The 17,107-nt window shown below is 52.3% G+C and overlaps 8 protein-coding genes across 8 annotated transcripts; 4 read left to right on the top strand and 4 right to left on the bottom strand.

The window, feature by feature from the left end:
• Positions 1 to 1,477: 1,477 nt before the first annotated feature.
• M431DRAFT_481484 (hypothetical protein) lies at positions 1,478 to 2,089 on the top strand (the record flags this gene model as incomplete). The annotated part of the gene is made up of 1 exon (XM_024915959.1): positions 1,478 to 2,089. The coding sequence occupies one exon, from the start codon at positions 1,478 to 1,480 to the stop codon at positions 2,087 to 2,089; it is 612 nt and encodes a 203-aa protein (XP_024775701.1).
• Positions 2,090 to 3,029: 940 nt separating this feature from the next.
• On the bottom strand, positions 3,030 to 4,357 carry M431DRAFT_83707 (hypothetical protein; the record flags this gene model as incomplete). Its single annotated transcript, XM_024923342.1, has 2 exons — positions 3,030 to 3,191; positions 3,248 to 4,357. 2 exons carry the CDS (start codon positions 4,355 to 4,357, stop codon positions 3,030 to 3,032), a joined length of 1,272 nt encoding a protein of 423 aa, XP_024775700.1.
• A 593-nt stretch (positions 4,358 to 4,950) lies between these two features.
• Positions 4,951 to 6,076, top strand: M431DRAFT_507689 (hypothetical protein). Its single transcript, XM_024919003.1, has 2 exons — positions 4,951 to 5,329; positions 5,396 to 6,076. The coding sequence occupies exons 1-2, from the start codon at positions 5,066 to 5,068 to the stop codon at positions 5,945 to 5,947; spliced, it is 816 nt and encodes a 271-aa protein (XP_024775699.1). The 5' UTR covers positions 4,951 to 5,065; the 3' UTR covers positions 5,948 to 6,076.
• Positions 6,077 to 6,539: 463 nt separating this feature from the next.
• M431DRAFT_4933 (hypothetical protein) lies at positions 6,540 to 7,427 on the top strand (the record flags this gene model as incomplete). Its single annotated transcript, XM_024917099.1, has 2 exons — positions 6,540 to 6,568; positions 6,647 to 7,427. 2 exons carry the CDS (start codon positions 6,540 to 6,542, stop codon positions 7,425 to 7,427), a joined length of 810 nt encoding a protein of 269 aa, XP_024775698.1.
• Positions 7,428 to 7,853: 426 nt separating this feature from the next.
• M431DRAFT_4932 (hypothetical protein) lies at positions 7,854 to 9,494 on the bottom strand (the record flags this gene model as incomplete). The annotated part of the gene is made up of 3 exons (XM_024917085.1): positions 7,854 to 9,083; positions 9,186 to 9,311; positions 9,408 to 9,494. The coding sequence occupies 3 exons, from the start codon at positions 9,492 to 9,494 to the stop codon at positions 7,854 to 7,856; spliced, it is 1,443 nt and encodes a 480-aa protein (XP_024775697.1).
• A 1,755-nt stretch (positions 9,495 to 11,249) lies between these two features.
• Positions 11,250 to 13,353, bottom strand: M431DRAFT_481479 (hypothetical protein; the record flags this gene model as incomplete). The annotated part of the gene is made up of 4 exons (XM_024915958.1): positions 11,250 to 12,092; positions 12,177 to 12,936; positions 12,977 to 13,159; positions 13,289 to 13,353. 4 exons carry the CDS (start codon positions 13,351 to 13,353, stop codon positions 11,250 to 11,252), a joined length of 1,851 nt encoding a protein of 616 aa, XP_024775696.1.
• A 246-nt stretch (positions 13,354 to 13,599) lies between these two features.
• On the top strand, positions 13,600 to 14,739 carry M431DRAFT_415618 (hypothetical protein). Its single transcript, XM_024914974.1, has one exon. It carries the CDS (start codon positions 14,058 to 14,060, stop codon positions 14,598 to 14,600), a length of 543 nt encoding a protein of 180 aa, XP_024775695.1. The 5' UTR covers positions 13,600 to 14,057; the 3' UTR covers positions 14,601 to 14,739.
• A 964-nt stretch (positions 14,740 to 15,703) lies between these two features.
• Positions 15,704 to 16,283, bottom strand: M431DRAFT_507685 (hypothetical protein). The gene has a single exon (XM_024919002.1). It carries the CDS (start codon positions 16,214 to 16,216, stop codon positions 15,917 to 15,919), a length of 300 nt encoding a protein of 99 aa, XP_024775694.1. The 5' UTR covers positions 16,217 to 16,283; the 3' UTR covers positions 15,704 to 15,916.
• Between the last annotated feature and the right edge of the window lie 824 nt (positions 16,284 to 17,107).

Below are 17,107 nucleotides of genomic sequence, written 5' to 3'. Positions count from 1 at the left end.
GTGTTGATCAAGGAACAAGGTAGGTGGTATGGCAACACGTGTTAATGCGCTGGGAAGAGATATCTGGGATGGTTCTGTCAACCCAACGTCCAGGGGTGCAGCCATTAGCTTGGACCTGAAAACTGGCTCACAAATGATGGCTGTTGGGACTGGTTTGTAACCCAAGTGGGTGGCACTGTCTCGAGCTGGGCGCGTATCATGACGATGTAGGAGTGCAAGGTTGTACAGGATGTGCTCGTGCTCTTAGCGAAGAAAGCAGGATACGAACACCAAGACGCAGAGGGATTTCTGTCCTGGTGGTTAATCATGCCGAATCACGATGCAGTCGGTATACCTGTTGTTCCCTTTCCCCGACCTTATGCTGTCGTGGCTCGAGTCGAGCCCAATTCCAAACCTCAGCTTGCAGTCTACTTGCGCATCCTTGCTTCTTTTAGCGTACACGCCTACTTCAGCCTCACCATCTGGCGCACTCACACCGGCATCAGATCCCGTTTAGTGATGGCTATCTCGGGCTGCTTTGCAAGAGATTCTCCCTTGCATTGGGTCATTGTCATTGTCTTGTGTGCCTCCCGCAGCCGGTGTGTGCAAGGATCCCCAGGCTTGCAGTTCACGCTTTACCTTGACAAGATTGTGCGGCATTCAGTCGTCTCTTGTTTTCTGCCAGTTTCTCGATAGTATGTGCTTAGCGTTGCTGCCTGAGTGTCATATACGGAGAGATGGATATTTTCGTCCTCCTCAGTCCAGCACAGAGGGGTGAATGTCTGGCCCAGTCATCCTGTTGAAGCTTCACCCAAGGTTTGAGAAACCACCAAATTTGGTGGCACGAAACATCATGTCAGCTCTTGCTTATAGGGCAAGTGAGTGGCCCATTCAGTCATCAGAGCTGAGGGAAGAGGGGAAAGGGGGGTTAGACTGTTTTGCCAACTCTTCCGGATTCGCACACCAGCTAGTCGGACAAGATAGCCGCCCTCCCCGATCGCTCCTAGTTTAGCAGGAGATGTCATCATATTGGCTAGTGCTAACTGGTGGTCCATCGTGCGAGTATGAACGAGTCCAATGGGCCGCGGCCATATAGGCGCCGTGGAGGAGGGGGCGTCTACGCCATGGCGATTGTCTGCCTGACTGTGAGACATTGGTCGGCTAAGGCAGTGATCTATGTCAAAAGAGGGGAGAGGATGGCTAGAGTAGGCCTTGGTCATGACGGGAAAGGTCGAGACCCTGGGACCTTCCAAGCACCTTGGAGTTGACTATATATGAGGCAGAGAACCCAGCATGTCTTCGTCTTTTCACAACAGCCTTCCATCACCCTTTCCTCCTAATTCATCCCCTCAACCATTAACGAAACCTTTCGTCTCCTCTTCTCCTTCTTTCGGCTTTTGCTTGCTTCGAAGAAATAAAGCTTGAGCCTCTCATCCCACCACCAACGGAATAAAGCTCCTGCTGCATAAGCATCGTCATACCTCAGATCTCTCAAACCATGACACCCAACACAGATACACACATGCACCACGGCACCGAGGCTGACCAAGTCCTCCCGCTACATGGTACCCTGGATCAGGGTAACTTCCATATGCCGAACATGCCACCGGGGCCCATGTCGATGACATCCTATGTCACACCGCACCCGCACATGCAACCCTTTCCGACCAACTATGCCATCGGGGCGCCGGCCATGTGGGCTGCCGCCGGCGCCCCTCCGGCTTATTTCCCGTACATGATCGACGCTGCTGGTCAACGTTGGGACGTCGCTTCTTATTCTGATTGCAAAGCCGATTCTGGAGTTGATCAGATCAACGGAGTGGTGATAGTGTGCGACCCGGGGTCAAATGGGGAGGACCTCCAGGCTCCCCGGGGGAAATACTATTACAACGGCTGCAAGAAGCTGGGCACAGGATCACAGATCAACGGAATTGAGATTGTACATCACGGCGGCTCCCCGGCACCAGCGGCGCCTGCTATGCCCGGCCGCTGGGAGAAGATGGATATGCTCACTGCGGAGGGCAAGGAGATTAAGGGGGCGCCCAAGAACCAGATTAACGGCGTTAGAGTTAGGCTGATGAAGAGGTCGGAAATGGGGACCACGACTTAGATTAGGAGTTTTTTAGATGGTTATTTTGTTTTAGATGTTAGGTACTATTATACCCCCCCAATGTCGAGATGATCGAATAGGCATATGAATTGAGAGCGTTTTACCTTGTTACTTTTATTCCCCTATTCGATACCAAGTAGTAAAAGCAGTAGCTACAGCTGTGATGAACACTACATTGCCGCGGGAAACTGGGATGACCTATTTGGTATCATAGAGCATCTGGACTCATACAGAGATACTCGTACACGCCTCCAATCACCAGATCCCACGTCTTCTCTCCACTCTCAGAAGCGAATGGCACCTTAATGGATGCAATACGATGGAAACGGGATTAAAAGCGTGCACGAATCAAGTCCAGTCATTAATCTATCGCTGTCCCATTGACGAACTGGCTGATCTATCTATCAAAAAGTCCGGCCTCCTGTTCCCCCTCCTTTTTGGGCATCCACCATCATACACCCCCATCATCGCCTCCGTCAATCAGAAGATATCCATTTCAAATACCTCTCTCAGTTGTGTAATTTTCAATGCCTACCCATGTAGTCCTTCTTATTTTCATGTTTTTTTTGTTTGCAAATCAAATAGCCTGGTGTGCCTTTCTAACAACATCTGCATGTGTGTACCCTATAAGTGGTGATTCAACAATCCCGTAATATTTTTTGGCTCCTTGCTCTCACACAAGAAAAAAGAAAAAAGAAAAAAAAAGTGTAAATGGCCCCCTTTCTCCATCCAAACACCATGCCCATTTTGTTCTCCCATTCTTTTTTCATGCCTTTTTTTCGTTTCCCTTCTCATTACATATTTACCCTGTTTTTTTGCCCAAGAGTGGAATAATGGTACAAACGCCGGAACAGTATGTTGGTCTACTCCCCCCACGTGGTCTGTATTCAGGTTGCTGCGGTGTTTTATCAGCTCCCTGACCTGTAATGCATGTGATCGGTTACTTTTGGCGCTGGATCGTCTTGTGAGCCATTTCAATGAGGCCATCCTTGGCCTCGCTGTCGGGGAAATCGGCAATGGCAGCAACCGCCCTTTCAGAGTAGTCGTAAGCGAGGGCTCGGGTCTGCTCGATACCGTCGCTCTGAAGGACCAATTGACGAGCCTATAACGTTTGTCAGTCACTTGTCTGATTACTATTCACTGTGTGTAAAAACTCACCCTCTGGACGTCTCCCTCTTGGGCAAACTTGCGCCCAACGAGGGCTCCAAGCTCCGGCATCTGCTTCCAGGCAAACAGCAGCGGTGCCGTGGCCAGTCCCAGCTCCAAATCTGCTCCTGCAGGCTTGCCCAAGTCTTGCCCGCTTCGGGTGTAATCCAGCATGTCGTCCACCAGTTGGAATGCAAGGCCCAGGTTCCGCCCATACGAGTAGGCGGCCTCGACGGTGTGCTGGTCCGCATTGCCGAGAAGCGCCGCCGCCCGGCAGGACTTGGAAATCAGACTGGCGGTTTTGAGATATGTCTTTTGCAGGTAGTAGCTCAGAGTCTCCTCGGACCACTTGGGGCTGCGCTCGTCGCGCTCTGTGTTCTTGAGCTGCATGAACTCGCCCTCAACAAGGTTGGCGATAACCGTGGCCAGCAGCTCCACCACCTCGGCGTTGCGTAGTCGTGCCAGCGCAACAGATGCTCTGCCCAGGAGGAAATCTCCAGCCAAGACAGCCATCTTGTTGCCAAACTCCAGATTGGCCGACGGCGCACCTCGTCTCGACACAGAGTGGTCAATGACATCATCGTGTAGCAGAGATGCCGTGTGGATCAGCTCTGTGATTTCCGCCAGCCGTCTCTGGCTTGGGAGGATGTCGAGGTTTGCCGACTCGGCCGCTTCGCTTTCATACGACGTCGAGCTTGTCATTGGGTTGACGTCGCTTAGGATCTGCATGGGGGATATTGACGTGTCGATGCCCCTCGACGTCTCGGGAGCTACATCGCGGGGGCTCTTGGGACACAAATGTGTAGCTCGTGACATGAGCAGCACAATGAGTGGCCGCACATGCTTGCCCTCAGCCTGCGTATAATATTTGGCAACTCGATCGAGGGCTGGGTGGCCTGATCCCAGCAGCTTGCGAATGTTGCCAGTCAAAAACTTCATCTCCTTGGCCACGGTTCGCAGCGGATCAATCGTCATGGAGTCTTTGGCCGCTCGCTTTGCAACATTGCCCACCACGTTTGTGGCCACCTGAACGGCGGCAGCCCACGCAGAGCCTCGATTCGAGCTCGAGTGAATCCCGGCCTGCTGGATGGTCAAAACCCTCCAGGCAGCGCTGGATGCCATCAAGGGCCGGTGGCAGACGAGGCATGTTGACGCTCCCACTCGGCCGGCATCGCGAAGAGCCGCCGAAGCTCCCGCACGGAGCCTCATCTGCGGCAGGTCTGCGGCAAGTCTCTTCGCAATCAATGAGAGACGAGCTGGTCTTTTGCACTTTTCGCAGCGTCTGGGCGCTGGCTGGGAAGATTGGGGTAGTCGAAGAGCCGCAAAGTCGCGCAATCAGTCGTCAGATCTGGTGGTTTGAGTCGCAAATCCAGCCGTCCGAAACTTTTGCACGGCTCTGGGCCGAGGGGCAGCCGGGCCTATCGCAGCTGCTCATTGGCTGATGCTCCCTGGCGATAGGTCCTGGAGCACAGGGGCCGCGAGCCCTGTAACGCTGCTGCACGACAGCGCTGTAGCGGTTCCCGTAGCAGTTCCATCCAGTTCCCGTAGCGCTCCGTGCGAACGCCCGCTATTGGAGAGCCTAGACGTCGTTGGTCAGCCCGGTCGGCAATCAGAATTGGCAGCGTCCATTCGAGTAAGCTTCCGCTAGAGAAGAATGCCCCGCACCGTAACCCGTAGCTTGCATCCCGCCATTGGCTCCGGCTATCCATACGTACCTAGAAAGTGATCAATGGATGCTTTTGCACCTTGACGGCTTCACACGGAACTCTACTTGCACGTCGTTTATGATAACAGGATAAGGTACCTTCACTCGCCATGGTGCTCTTGACAATGACGCCGTCCATTGTGGACGCGCTGAAGCTGCTGGGCGAGCAGCGCAAAGTTGACGAGCCCGGCGACGATGGGAGCCAGAATCAGCCCGAAACCGATTCATCGACAGAGCCAGCAGTGGGCAATCCCATCTCCCACAGCGAGATAATCAGCCTTTACAAGAAGCTCGGTGCTTCAGAAACATCACCGCCCAGATACAGCCTGGAGCAGCTTCTCCAGGGATCTCGCGTCTATATTCCACCTCCTCCACCGAAGCCCGAACCCGTAGGTGCCCATCCGTGTCATTGATTAGCAAGATGATGATCTACTTACACATCTACGTATCCTTAGTCTGAAGAATACAAGGCCCTCATGGCACGTCTCCGCCGCGAAGAAGATGCTCGGGCCTACGAACGCATGATTAACCCGCCGCCTCCGCTCGAGACCTTCCAGCACCGATTCCCCAATGCCGCCCAAGCCTTTGCCGAGGCCAACCGGCCCTCCAGCTCGGAAGATCTTGGCGACGATGAGGTTACATACAATGAGATTCATCGTCAAGTGATGTTGATAATCAATTTTCTCGTCAGCATCGCTGGAGTCGCGGTTACACTCTGGATTGCCGGCCGCTGGTGGAGCCTGTCGTCTCGAATATTCCTGTCCCTTGGCGGGAGCATACTGGTTGCAATCGCAGAAGTAGCCGTTTACTCAAGCTACGTGTGGAGGATGGGCGAGGCGAAGAGCAAACAGGGCGCAGTGAAAGAGATTAAGGAAGTTGTCCAGACGTGGATTGTGGGACAAGGGGAGGGCGACGATAAGAGCGTCTTGCTAGAAAGCAAAGATGAAGGAGACGAGCAAGTCAGGAGGAGAATCCCGACAACTCAAACGGATGATCCAGACTCATGAAATCCGAGTCGGCCACCCATTGTTTTTGTATATTATTTGCAAGCGTTGTGTTAATACCCTTCTTCAAATGGCTGCACCGATTCTTAGTGGTAGTACGAAGTAGATAGCTTGCCATAAATCGTCTGATATATGCGGTCATCATTCTGAGCAATTCGCAGCCAAGCTGTTAAAATTATTGACAAAGTTTATTCCATCTATAAAATATTCGCCAGTAATAGGCATAATGACGCCCGGATTGTATGTATGTACATAAGCTCGTCGACAAGATGAAGCGGGTGTGCATGTGACATCGCGTAAAGTGATTGCAATCGCGTCTCGACGCGTCTCTACGTGGGGCCAATTATCGTGAGCACCACAAGCTTGGCGCCAGCATCAGGCTGTTTATTTTTCCTGAGCTCTATATCGAGATACTCTTCGTCTACAATTTACGAATTGCGGATATTTTCTCACGAGGGAGCTCTTTACACTTTAACGAAATACATACAGCCAATCTTTGTTTGGACGCGAATCTGTAGGCGGACAATGCTCTATACCTTTACACACTAACCGCCGCGAATCTGAGTTACACAAGTGCGATACGCTTGGAGCAGCCATGGTGGGCTCTTCGCCTGAATATTCAATGTGAGTTCTTATTATTACATTTTCACTTTTTTTCCCTTCTTCCGCGCTGGATTCTTTGCTAATGCAACGCTGCATCAGAACAAAGCCGGGACTGCACCACCACCAGCGCAAGCGGGAGAAGAAGCCGCTTCGCACCTACGGCAGACAAACCTCAACCCCTGAAGCGCAAAACGAACCGCCATTAAAAAGGCAACGACTATCTGCGCTCAAGCAGCAAGAGGAGAAGCCGATCTCGTCAGCTCATAGCTCAGATGATGCCCCCAAGCCCAATGATGCAGCGGTAACAGCTGCATCAGAGGCAAAAACAACACAAGATGACCCAAATCAAAGCAAAACGGAAACACGCGCCCAGTCTCCAAAGAAAAGTTCTCTCCTGAGCTACTTTAAACCAGCTCCTCAGAAACCCAAAGACGATCCACCATCCCAGTCACAAAATTCACAAGCCGAAGAGCCAATCTCTCCCCAGGAGTCACCAAAACGGCAACCATCGAAACGAAAACCTCGACTCCTCAAAATCAAAGCCACCACTCACGATACCCCTGATCAATCCTCCCAAGAATCAGATTCACACTCAACCCGCGATTCTCTCCAAAACGGAAAATCCAACACAACAGAACCAACATTATCAAGCTCAACATCCCCCTCCCCGCCCCCTGGGCAAAAGAAACCCAAACCCTTATCAAAGACACGCCCTCCCTCCATCCAGACTACCCTCAACATCTCCGCGCAGGCTGCCTTCTCCGAGTGCAAGATCTGCAACACCGTCTGGAACCCGCTGTACCCCGACGATGTAAAGTTTCATAATAAGACGCACAAGGCCGTGCTCAGGGCGCAGAAGCGCAAGGTGGATGATTTATGACACTAAAAGGTATGGTTTTAAGTTTTGCATAGAACAATTCATGAGAGCGATTAGGTGTTGCTTATTTATTCGGGAGGGGGAAGACGGGTGGCGCGATAATGGGGACAGATTTAAATGATTGCATTGCATTGGGAGATTATCATTTTTACATCAATATAATTGTCAGATTCATTGGTAGAATAAACCACCCTTTGACTCTTACACATACATCGGTTCAGCCTCAGCCTCAGCCATTACGCATCGTACCGAGAAGCAACTCAACCCACTCATTATCAAAATCGTTTGCATTAACAACTGTTCCAGTGTCCTTCACAGAATAGGTATCATTAACCACTCAAAACAATCAGAAAACAACAAAGAAACTCCCCAATTCTCCCCTAATCTTTTCCCTTCTCTTCACGAGTCCCAGATACTCCCGCCAACATACTAAGCAGCAGGCTTTGTATCGCCGCCCGTCACACCAACTTCCTGCGCCTGGTGCTTCTCGACTGGCGTGGACGTGGCCACGGGTGACTTGGCATCAGCTTCAACTGCCTTGGTCGCAGCCGCAGCCGCCGCAGGAGCCGCAGCCGGAGCCACGGGAGAGGTCATGGTGGGCGACGACGTGGTCACGGGAGACGCCGGGGTCGAGAGAGCAGGGCCGGCGTTGGTAACGCCCTGGATGATCTGGAACCAGCGCTGGGCGTCGGCGGGCGTGTGAGCCTTGAAGCTGATCTCGGAGCTGCCGGTGAGCTTGCTGCTCAGCGTGCCGCTCTTGTCCTTGCCCTTGATGTTGAACTTTTCGGCGCTGGGCACGCCGATGACGGCGTCGGGCAGGTAGATGGACAGCTCGGGCTTGGGGTCGTTGCGGGTGTCGTCCGAGTCCTTGAACTCGTGCAAGTACTTTGACGGCGAGACGACGTAGTAACCCGTGGAGTAGCCAAACGACAGCTTGTTGCGCGACTTGCGCTCCAGCGAGCCCTCAATCAGCGCCTTGGTCGAGGCGTGCTCCATGTTAGGGAACTGGATGGCGTCGACGGAGCGCGGCGGGTCGTTTGCGCTGACCAGCCGGTCGGCGGCGCGGTGCTGGAAGTTTGTCCACTCAAAGTCGCGCGGGATGCACTGCACCGTGCCGAGGATGTCGCTGTTGAGCGCCCGCATCTTCTCGCCCTGGCTGCCGACCAGCTGCGTGAAGCCTTCCATGGCCTGCTGGACGACCTCGAGGATGTGCGCCTCGAACGTGCGGAAGTTGTTCTGCACCGACACCAGGTCGTTGCGGTGGTTGTTCTCGGCTAGCACCTGGTTGTGCAGGCGGTGCGTGACGCCGCGGCGGACCACGTAGGGATCTTCGTGGCTGTTGGTCTGCCGGCCGCCGTGCGAGTCGTATGCGGCGGCCTGCGAGCCGAGCAGCTCAATGTGCTTCTGCGTCACATTGCGCAGCTTCTCGACCTCCTTGGCCGCCGCCTGCGCGCCGCTCGCGAGCTCCTTGGCCTTGTGCTTGATCTCCTTGTGCAGGCGGTCGAGGATGGGGCGGACGGAGCCCTTGATGCTCTTCTCCGTCTCGATATTGGTGTTGATCATGGCCTGGGTGTTGGCTCGCATGTTCTCGAAGAAGCCCGCAATGCCGCCGAGGCTCTGGTCGAAGTGGTGGCCTTCACGCAGGGGATTCGAAATGGTCTATTGGAACACCGCAAGTCAGTAAAAGGGAAAAAAGAGAGAAAGAATTGGCAAACCGCCAAAGGAGTGTAGAAAGGGGGGGTATTCAGGGCCATATCTCACCTTCAAGACCTTCTCGTACTCCTTTGCCTGGCGGCCATGGACCTTCTCCACGGACTCGACATACTCCTCGAGATATCCCACCATATGTTTCCACGCCTGCAGACGCTCTGCAAGCAATCCGGCGGTCTACATCTCACTTGATTAGCCGCACGCACTTCAAACTTCAGCAAAGACAACAAGGCTTCCTCTCCCCGCTAAGCATAGGTATGCAGTGTCACGTACAGTAGAAGGGTCCGCCTCGGGAATAGCATCGTCGCTCAATCCCGTTGTCGCGCGCGACGGCAGCGTAGTGTTTGTAGGCGAAGCCATTGTTAAAAAGAATAGGTATGTGACTCTTGTTGCTGACAGGGGTATTAAGAAAAGGATGTAAACCTGAGGTTTAAAAAGATCCAGAAAAAAGAATCAAAGCAAGCAAGCGCAAGTAAGGAGTAGATAGGCAAGAAGAGAACACAAGCGCGCAAAGGAGAGAGTCACTGATTTACGAGGTTGCAGTCCATTGGATATTAAATGAGGGACAAGCTGGAGAAGAAAAAGCCATTGGCGGTCACTGGCGTTTCCCACTTCCCACCTCCCCTTGTCATGTCATTGCATGTTTAACCACAAACTGCTTTAGCTGGGGTCCAGGCCGCGCAGCATTTGGGAAAACGGGCCATTGAGAGCTTCCACAGCCTCCATCGTGGAGTGGAAGGGGACAGTGGGAAAAAATTGGACTGCCAGCCAGCCATGGGGGGCGGGTTTGCCACTTTTGGCGGATTGTGGTAGCGCCATGTGCGGTGCGGTTTGTTTTAGCATTGGATTGGATCGCGATGATCATCCATGACCAAGGTTTGCGATCATAGCGGTTGCCATTAGCTCCGATAACTCTCTGGTCGATGATGCTGTAATTGAACACATGAACACCACACCAACTTACCTGACTTCAGCTCTACGAAACTTGAAAACGAATCACCTTCAATTGTCTCAACATCTAAGACAACGCACCTGAGTCCGCTGCATGTTCCAGATCCAGCAAAAAAGGTCATCGTCTCATTTTGCCAGAGTGGGGGTTTTCAGCAGCGCAGGGGGATACGAAATCAACCACGTACTCGTATTTGCTGCCGATATTCCCTATCTGGGTAATTTCGTCGGCTCTTCAACACCCGGTGAGGCCTCACTCAATCACACCCTCATCCCGCGATCGTGAGTCTCAAGTTGTTCAGCTCAAGATGCTGCATGTTCCAATCCTCTCCAAATCTTGATTTTCCCTTTAGGCGCATCCCCCTCTACACCAATAGTCACATCTTAGTGTCGCCCGTGACGTCAGTTTGCACGGACCAAAAAAGGTGTTTGTCTCCAGGAGAGACTTTTCCGGCGTGGCTGCAGAAAAGTCGATGCTGTGACTTCAGTCATCTTGTTCAACTCGATCTGGCTGCTTGTACTCGTATGCTCAGTACATACAACAAACTCTATCCATTGCGTCAGACAAAAAGCCACAGATACCATCAAGGCCAATAAGGATCAATTGACATCAGTAGTCCCTGCATAAGTAGGATTTGCCCCTGAGCCATGAGGGGCCCGACTGAAGTGCAACGCCACTTGCATCGATTGGTAGCATTCGGCGTCTTGGTGGTGATATCGCATTCAGCACACAGTCACAGCATGAGGAAATGAGATTCAAGGATGGAAGAAAAGACGCCCACAAGATTTCCATCAGCGTCGTTGCTATTGCTATACTAATGTTGGTGGGTATTTCGTAAATACTCAGCCCCGACCAGGCTGTTAATTGCGTGTCCAGAGAAGAAAAGTGATAAGTCATGATAACCTCTATCCCGCAGATGCCCAAAGTCTATAGATTGTATCCTGAAAAATGAAAGCCCCGCATAAATCGCTGACGCCTGTAAAAAAAACCAACCGACCTGCATGCCCAACCAAAAGTGATAGATAAGAAGAAGATGAAGAAGAAGGATAAGAAGGAGAAATAGTCGTATATGTGGCCGTATAGAAAGAAGATTAAAATAAAAGGAATGGGAAGAGGGGATAGTTCGTTTCGTGATGCAAAATCAAGGCTGTGCAATCGGCTCCCTCTCAGACGGCCTGGTCTCTGGCTCGGAAGAGATGTAGCCTCCGATGCGCCGAGGTGTCATCCGAATTAGAACGGGCCATGGGAGGTGACAGGGCCCGAGCAACGCTCTGCATATGTGTCTCGCGCACCTCGCCAGTTGCATGCTCTGTAATTGTCGCCAACGCATCGTTGCTGTTGTTGAGTTCCATGTTCGGCGGCGTCCGCGGAGCGCTCAAGGCCGTTTGGTAGTCGGGGACGAAGACGCCCGTTTGAGTGCGAGATCGTGCTGGTGTTTTAACGGCTGTGGAATAGCTCGGCACTCTGTTTAACTCGGCAAATTCCGCAACGTCGACTTGGACTCGTTCTGCCGAGCTCCTGGAACTAGATTCATCCTCCTCGCTGTTTGTTCGGCTCAGATGAGCTGGTGTATGGGGTGTATGAGGTGTGTGGGAGCTCTGGCTTGTCCCGTGTGTAGGTGAGTTTCTCCCAGAGGCAGCGTGAAGAGACTGATATGAGCTGCTTCGCTGCGACGGGTCGATAGAGACATCGGCCAGTCGAGAAACAAGAGCAGCCGGTGTGATGGGTGCGCTGTTGGCCAGCACCGACAGGTTTTCCGAAGAACCAGTCCGAGAGTGGCCGTAAAAGGGGCTGTTAAACCCAGAGTGCACAGCTGGCGTCTGAAATCCGGTAACGTCCATTTCGTCGTAAAGCTGGTCAAGCACATGTTCGCCGTATCCGGGAGGCGCAATCGATCCGAGATCTGGTTCGAGTGTCGCACCTCCGGGAGCCTGATTGACCAGGTTGCCTTGTTCGTCGAATGGAATGTTGGGCGAGATGAAGATGGAAACCGGGAGCGTCGCTCGCAACTGTTGCGTGCATTGTTAGCCAAATGTCTCACATCGCCCTGAGCTGAGCCCACACAACCCCCCCCATCGTTGTGAAACACTTACCTCGGAAATGTGGCCGTCCGGGTTCCTGAGTGCGACGGTGAGCTTGATCTTGTGCCTTACTCTAATTCCGTGGTGGTTGAGATCCTGAATGCATTGGCGCAGCTTCTTGGGCAGAGGGAGCGGCTTGTTCAGCAGCCAGCCCTCCTGCCCGCTGTCTTCAATCATGTCGTGCCAATGCTCCTCGCGGTCCACTGCAAACTTCCAGGTTGCCACATCGCGCTCTATTCGGTGCTCTCGCATGTTTAGGCCGGTAGCTCCCTGAATGAAGCAATCCCGAATCTCGACCATCTTGGCGGTAACGTCCCCCAACTCAAGGCCCTTTAGGAGGGGCGAAAACCGCATCTCCATATTGATGGTGCCTCCGAAAACAACTGCCTTTTGCGGAATGACGATCGAGTACTCAATCTTATTGGGCCAGATATTTTCGACGCTCATGGCGTGCAGGAACTCGAGCGCGCCGGGCTCCAGTGTCCGGATGATGCGGAGGTGCTTGTAGGCGTGCAGATCGTAGGCAAATTTTCCGCGGCTGACGGTGGCCTTTAGCCGGTATGTGATGGATGCTTCGGGGATGCCCTCGACACTCTCGGCAGTGTCGCCGGGCAGAGTATATTCGAAAGGATACTCGTAGTTTCCAGCAGGCAGAGTCATACTCTTGCCGTGCGTGCCAACAAAGGCAGGCCATCTGTGATCGAGGATGGTGATGGATCTGTCGACTCTTTGGCCAGTCACGCCTGGTGTGCTGGATCCAGGGTCAGACCAACTACAGTGGCAGACAACAAGAGTTAGAACATGGTACACACTGGTAAGGCGAATGGTTGATGGGGGAATGGGAATCATACTGCAGTCGGAGAGTCCCAATCAGACGCAAGTGGACGTCTTCCATTCGGAGGGGCGAAGAAAGACATAGCACGACAACGCCCTTGAGGAGCTGGCCGGAAGACTCCTGTTCGTTTCCGCGAAAGACAATGAAATCATCATCTAATCTATAAGAGCAGAAGAGTTTAGTCAACCAAGGGACAAGAAGTGCATTGTGCAGTTTGGGCGAGAGTTTGTCCAAAATGTGCCCCCATGAGCGTTGTGCTCAGAGACGGGTTGCGATAAGATAAACTCACCTGACATCAAACAGACTATAGCTATGACGTCCTGTCACCGAAGAAAATGGCTTAAAAGACGGCATGATTCGGGTTTGACAAAGCCGCAATTGCAAACAACGGCCAAGAAAACCCAGAGAGGGAAAATCAGGAGAGATGAAGTGGTATAGAGAAAGGAAAAAGAAGGAAAAGCAAGGAAAAAACCAAGCCAGAGCCGATAAAGAGGTGGAAACGCACGACAGCACGCAGAGACCAGACGATCGTTGGGTCTAGGATTCGGTGGGCTGACATGCCACGCGCCAAATTTTCTGCTTGTTCCTTTCGCCTCTGACACACACACACGCACTGACAAAGCTGACTGGCTGTGGAAAACTCCCTAGGCCGCCTCGCTCTCGGTCGTATGGCACCGAGAAAAGGGACCAAACTGATAGCGGCGGGGCCTCGATAAACGCCGCAGCAAGGGTCTTCCGTCAAGAGCCGGAAGTTGTTGGCTCGCAGCTAGTTGCCCGGTTGGTGGATCCGATAATGCGAAGAGAGTCTTCGGGACCTGCGATCAGATTGCGCAATACTAGGGGGTGGCAAGAGATTTTGTTTGTTGGTGGGATGTGTTGGAGGAGGGAGAAGAAGGAGGAAGAGAAGAGAAGAGAAGAAGAAGAACGAGAGATGAAGAAGAAGTGGAAACTAAGAGAGTAGGCAGATTGGAAGAGGAGAAGACCAGGGAAGAGGCTTTGGAGCCAAGCCTCGGGAAAATCACAGGGCTCTACAGTTCGTGCAGCTAAGATGTACAAGCATGTACGATATCGGGGACGAAAGCCCAAGGGAGGTGTGGAACTGTGGTCGACATGACAGGAACTCAGCCCGTGGGTATTTCATCGTCCGCATCCGCATCCGTATCAATCAAACGCTCGGCTACAGGTACCAGCGGCCAAGTATTACTCCTACGGGAATAAAGGCTGCTTGGGGCTCCAAGAGGCGGGCGCCCGATAGAGTATCAATCGAAATGCCGTGGCTTGGTGGAACGAGCCCGGCGGAAGCGTGCAGGTCGAACCGATCTCGTCACTTTGTTGTTCGTTCTCTGCCGCCCAAATCACAATCATCGTGCTCCAACGGGGTTTTTCACGTAGCATCGGAGCGCACATGCTCGTACGTGCAGCGGCAACAGGCGGCAACAGGCCACAATCAAGGTCATGATGACGGGCGAATGCCGAGTGCCGGGGAGACTCGCATGGGCTTTGACACATGCCAGCCCGAGCGAAGGTTTAGAGAAAATGGAAGCCCGAATGGAAGCCCGAAAACGGAGCAGATGCGCCGCCAAACCGGACGGGAAGCATAAAGGCTTTTTCCTGGCCATGAGTCGTGGCGCTTAAGGGGAAAGAAAAATTTGTAAAAAAGCCACCGTCAAGATGACGCCAGGGCTTGCAAACGGAATGGCGTTTTGCGAATTCCATTTTTTCTAAACTATGACATTGACAATTTGTGTTTTTTTTTTTTTTTCTTTTCTTTTTCGCCTTTCCTCTTTTTATTTTGCCGTTAGTGCTGCTTCTAATAATATGGATGGATACACTGGGAGCGAGTTCCTTCGTGCACAGGCATTGCCGCTTTGAGCAGCAGAAAGCGTAAAAAATACTTCATACGATGTACCAATGCGGGTCAGACGCCTCGCCTCGATGCTTGCGCACTGACAGGAATGTAACCACCGTATTACAGATTCTTCATACTCGATGCGTATTAACATCCAACCCTTGCCGTATCGCTTCAAGTATGGTTATTTCAAGCTTTACGACTTCCTAGCACTCGTAAGCAGTAACTCACGTCGACACAAGCCTTGTCCCACGAGATACCGCCCCGGCATCGGACCAGGTTAATAGGCAAATAGAACAACCGGCTCTCGCACGCACACGACAAGACGGCTATTTGCCCGGGCGGTTCTGTACCGCTGGGTACCTACGATACTTGGACCTCCAAGCATCTCTAAGCGTCATCCAAGCTTTTCCCAAGCATCTCCAAGCCCTTGGCACTATCGATCGCGGTGCTTGTATGGATCGGCGACGGCTTGGTATTGCATCGTGAGGCAGTGCTTGCGATGCTCCCCTCACTTTGATGGCGTATCGCAGCTTACTTTGCTGTGCTTCTACTCAACCGAGTGCAACGGCGGATAAATATCTCATCGAGTGCTCACTCTCAAACCGCCAGCTGACCCTCTTGGGCTGCGAGAGAAGAGGTCAGCTTCTCACCAGAGAGCCTGGATCCGTCGCGCGCTGCAGGTCACAGTCAGCCTCGTTTGGGCTGCATCCCGATAGACTCAGCCTGCCTTGACTCTCGGCCAGCGCATCTCTTTTGATATAGCCGCTGTAATATATCTGATTGTCCGGCCGTCTGCGGCGCGGTGGAGACATGACCAAGGCATTACTGTCGCTAGTTCGAGACTTGGCTTCTGATGCTATCAATGGATTAATCTTGCTGGTAAGGCTTAGCTACCGAGGCTTCCTCTTATACAAATCCATCATCAGCCGCAAATGACAAATTCCAAAAGGCCGCAATAACCTCATCATCATCAGCATCATCAGCATCTCACTCTGCCTCCATGTAAGTCCACAACAACCAACTACCGGTGCAATGCCAACCTTCTTCCTCCGCAACACTCTATCGTCAAACCAGATAAAGAGGCCATATCAAGCTCGTATCAAAGCCCGCAGCTGCTACTAGCTTCGGCATCGAAAACGCCATCTCGAAGCTGTCTGATACCAAGCCCATGTGCCCAGCCAGGGGGTCCCATGAGTGGCTCTCTAGCTTGATACCCGCCCTGGCTGATCTTGCTGCTATCAGTGGAACTCCTTGCGGGCCGTCCAAAAAAAAGGGACCCTGCGTCCATCCACCTTGGAAACCGGGCCTTGCAAGGGGGCACGAGAATAAAAATAAAAAATAAAAAACGGCCGAGTCTTGAGGCATAATAGCGCAAGAGATAAGGGAAATCACAAGCTGAATCGCCCACCGCCTCGAAGCTGATGCCACATCAAGAAGTCCCATTATTTGAAAAGTTTTCTTGTTTGGTTTTTTTCTTTTCATGTGTCATCCATCGAGATCACTATTAGAGATGCTCTACGGAGTAATGCTACCTTGATATGCTCCATAGTGAATGTGATCTGCGAATCCTAGATGGCGCCTCGAGCACGGGATGTGACAGGCCCTGGCTTTTGCAACATTGACAACTTTTCCCGTCTCAACAATCTTGGAACACTGGATCCCACAACATTTTTTTTTCTTTTCCAATTTTCACTTTTCATTTTTCCGTCTTCTTGCCGCCGTTAATTCCCGTACAGCACGGTGAGTTCTCGGGTGAGCCTCAAAGCCTCGCTTCTCTTGCTTCATCCTGCTACTAGTTTCATGCCTCTCCCTGCTAGCGGGTGATTTAGCACCAACCTGATTATCGTCGAACTGATCGCTCTGGCAACTTTGCCCGGAATCCACATGTAGCCGCCGACCAACTCAAACGTATTTACTGTGCTCTACACAAAAGATGCCGACTTTCATCTCCAAGAATCTCCGACCCCGTAGCGCGGCCTCTCCGGCTAGACTCTCCGTAACTATTAGACGCTCGGAGCACACAGCCCGGAGTCTACAAGTAGCCCGCAAATTGGCTTCCGGCAGTGTAAAACACACGCCGAGGATATCAAGTCATCATACTCGAGCCCGGGTTTCGGCTTCAACGGGGAGAAAGAAAGAAAAAAAAGGAGAGGGAGAGGGAGAAGTGGTGCCATGACATGTTTTTCGACAAAATGCATCATGACACAGGATAACATATGATCAAGATGAGATGCAATAATTTCCGCCCATCAGCAG

The sequence above is a fragment of the Trichoderma harzianum genome (assembly GCF_003025095.1).
Source record: "Trichoderma harzianum CBS 226.95 unplaced genomic scaffold M431scaffold_5, whole genome shotgun sequence".
Lineage (NCBI taxonomy): Eukaryota > Fungi > Ascomycota > Sordariomycetes > Hypocreales > Hypocreaceae > Trichoderma > Trichoderma harzianum.
Note: the sequence above shows the minus strand (reverse complement) of the source record. Positions and strands in the feature narration are given on the sequence as shown.

Coding starts and splice junctions, on each gene's coding strand:
- M431DRAFT_507689 (XM_024919003.1), top strand. CDS start 5,066: ATGACGCCGTCCATTGTGGACGCGCTGAAGCTGCTGGGCGAGCAGCGC. Junction 5,330..5,395: donor CTCCACCGAAGCCCGAACCC/GTAGGTGCCCAT, acceptor ACGTATCCTTAG/TCTGAAGAATACAAGGCCCT.
- M431DRAFT_415618 (XM_024914974.1), top strand. CDS start 14,058: ATGTACGATATCGGGGACGAAAGCCCAAGGGAGGTGTGGAACTGTGGT.
- M431DRAFT_507685 (XM_024919002.1), bottom strand. CDS start 16,216: ATGCCTCAAGACTCGGCCGTTTTTTATTTTTTATTTTTATTCTCGTGC.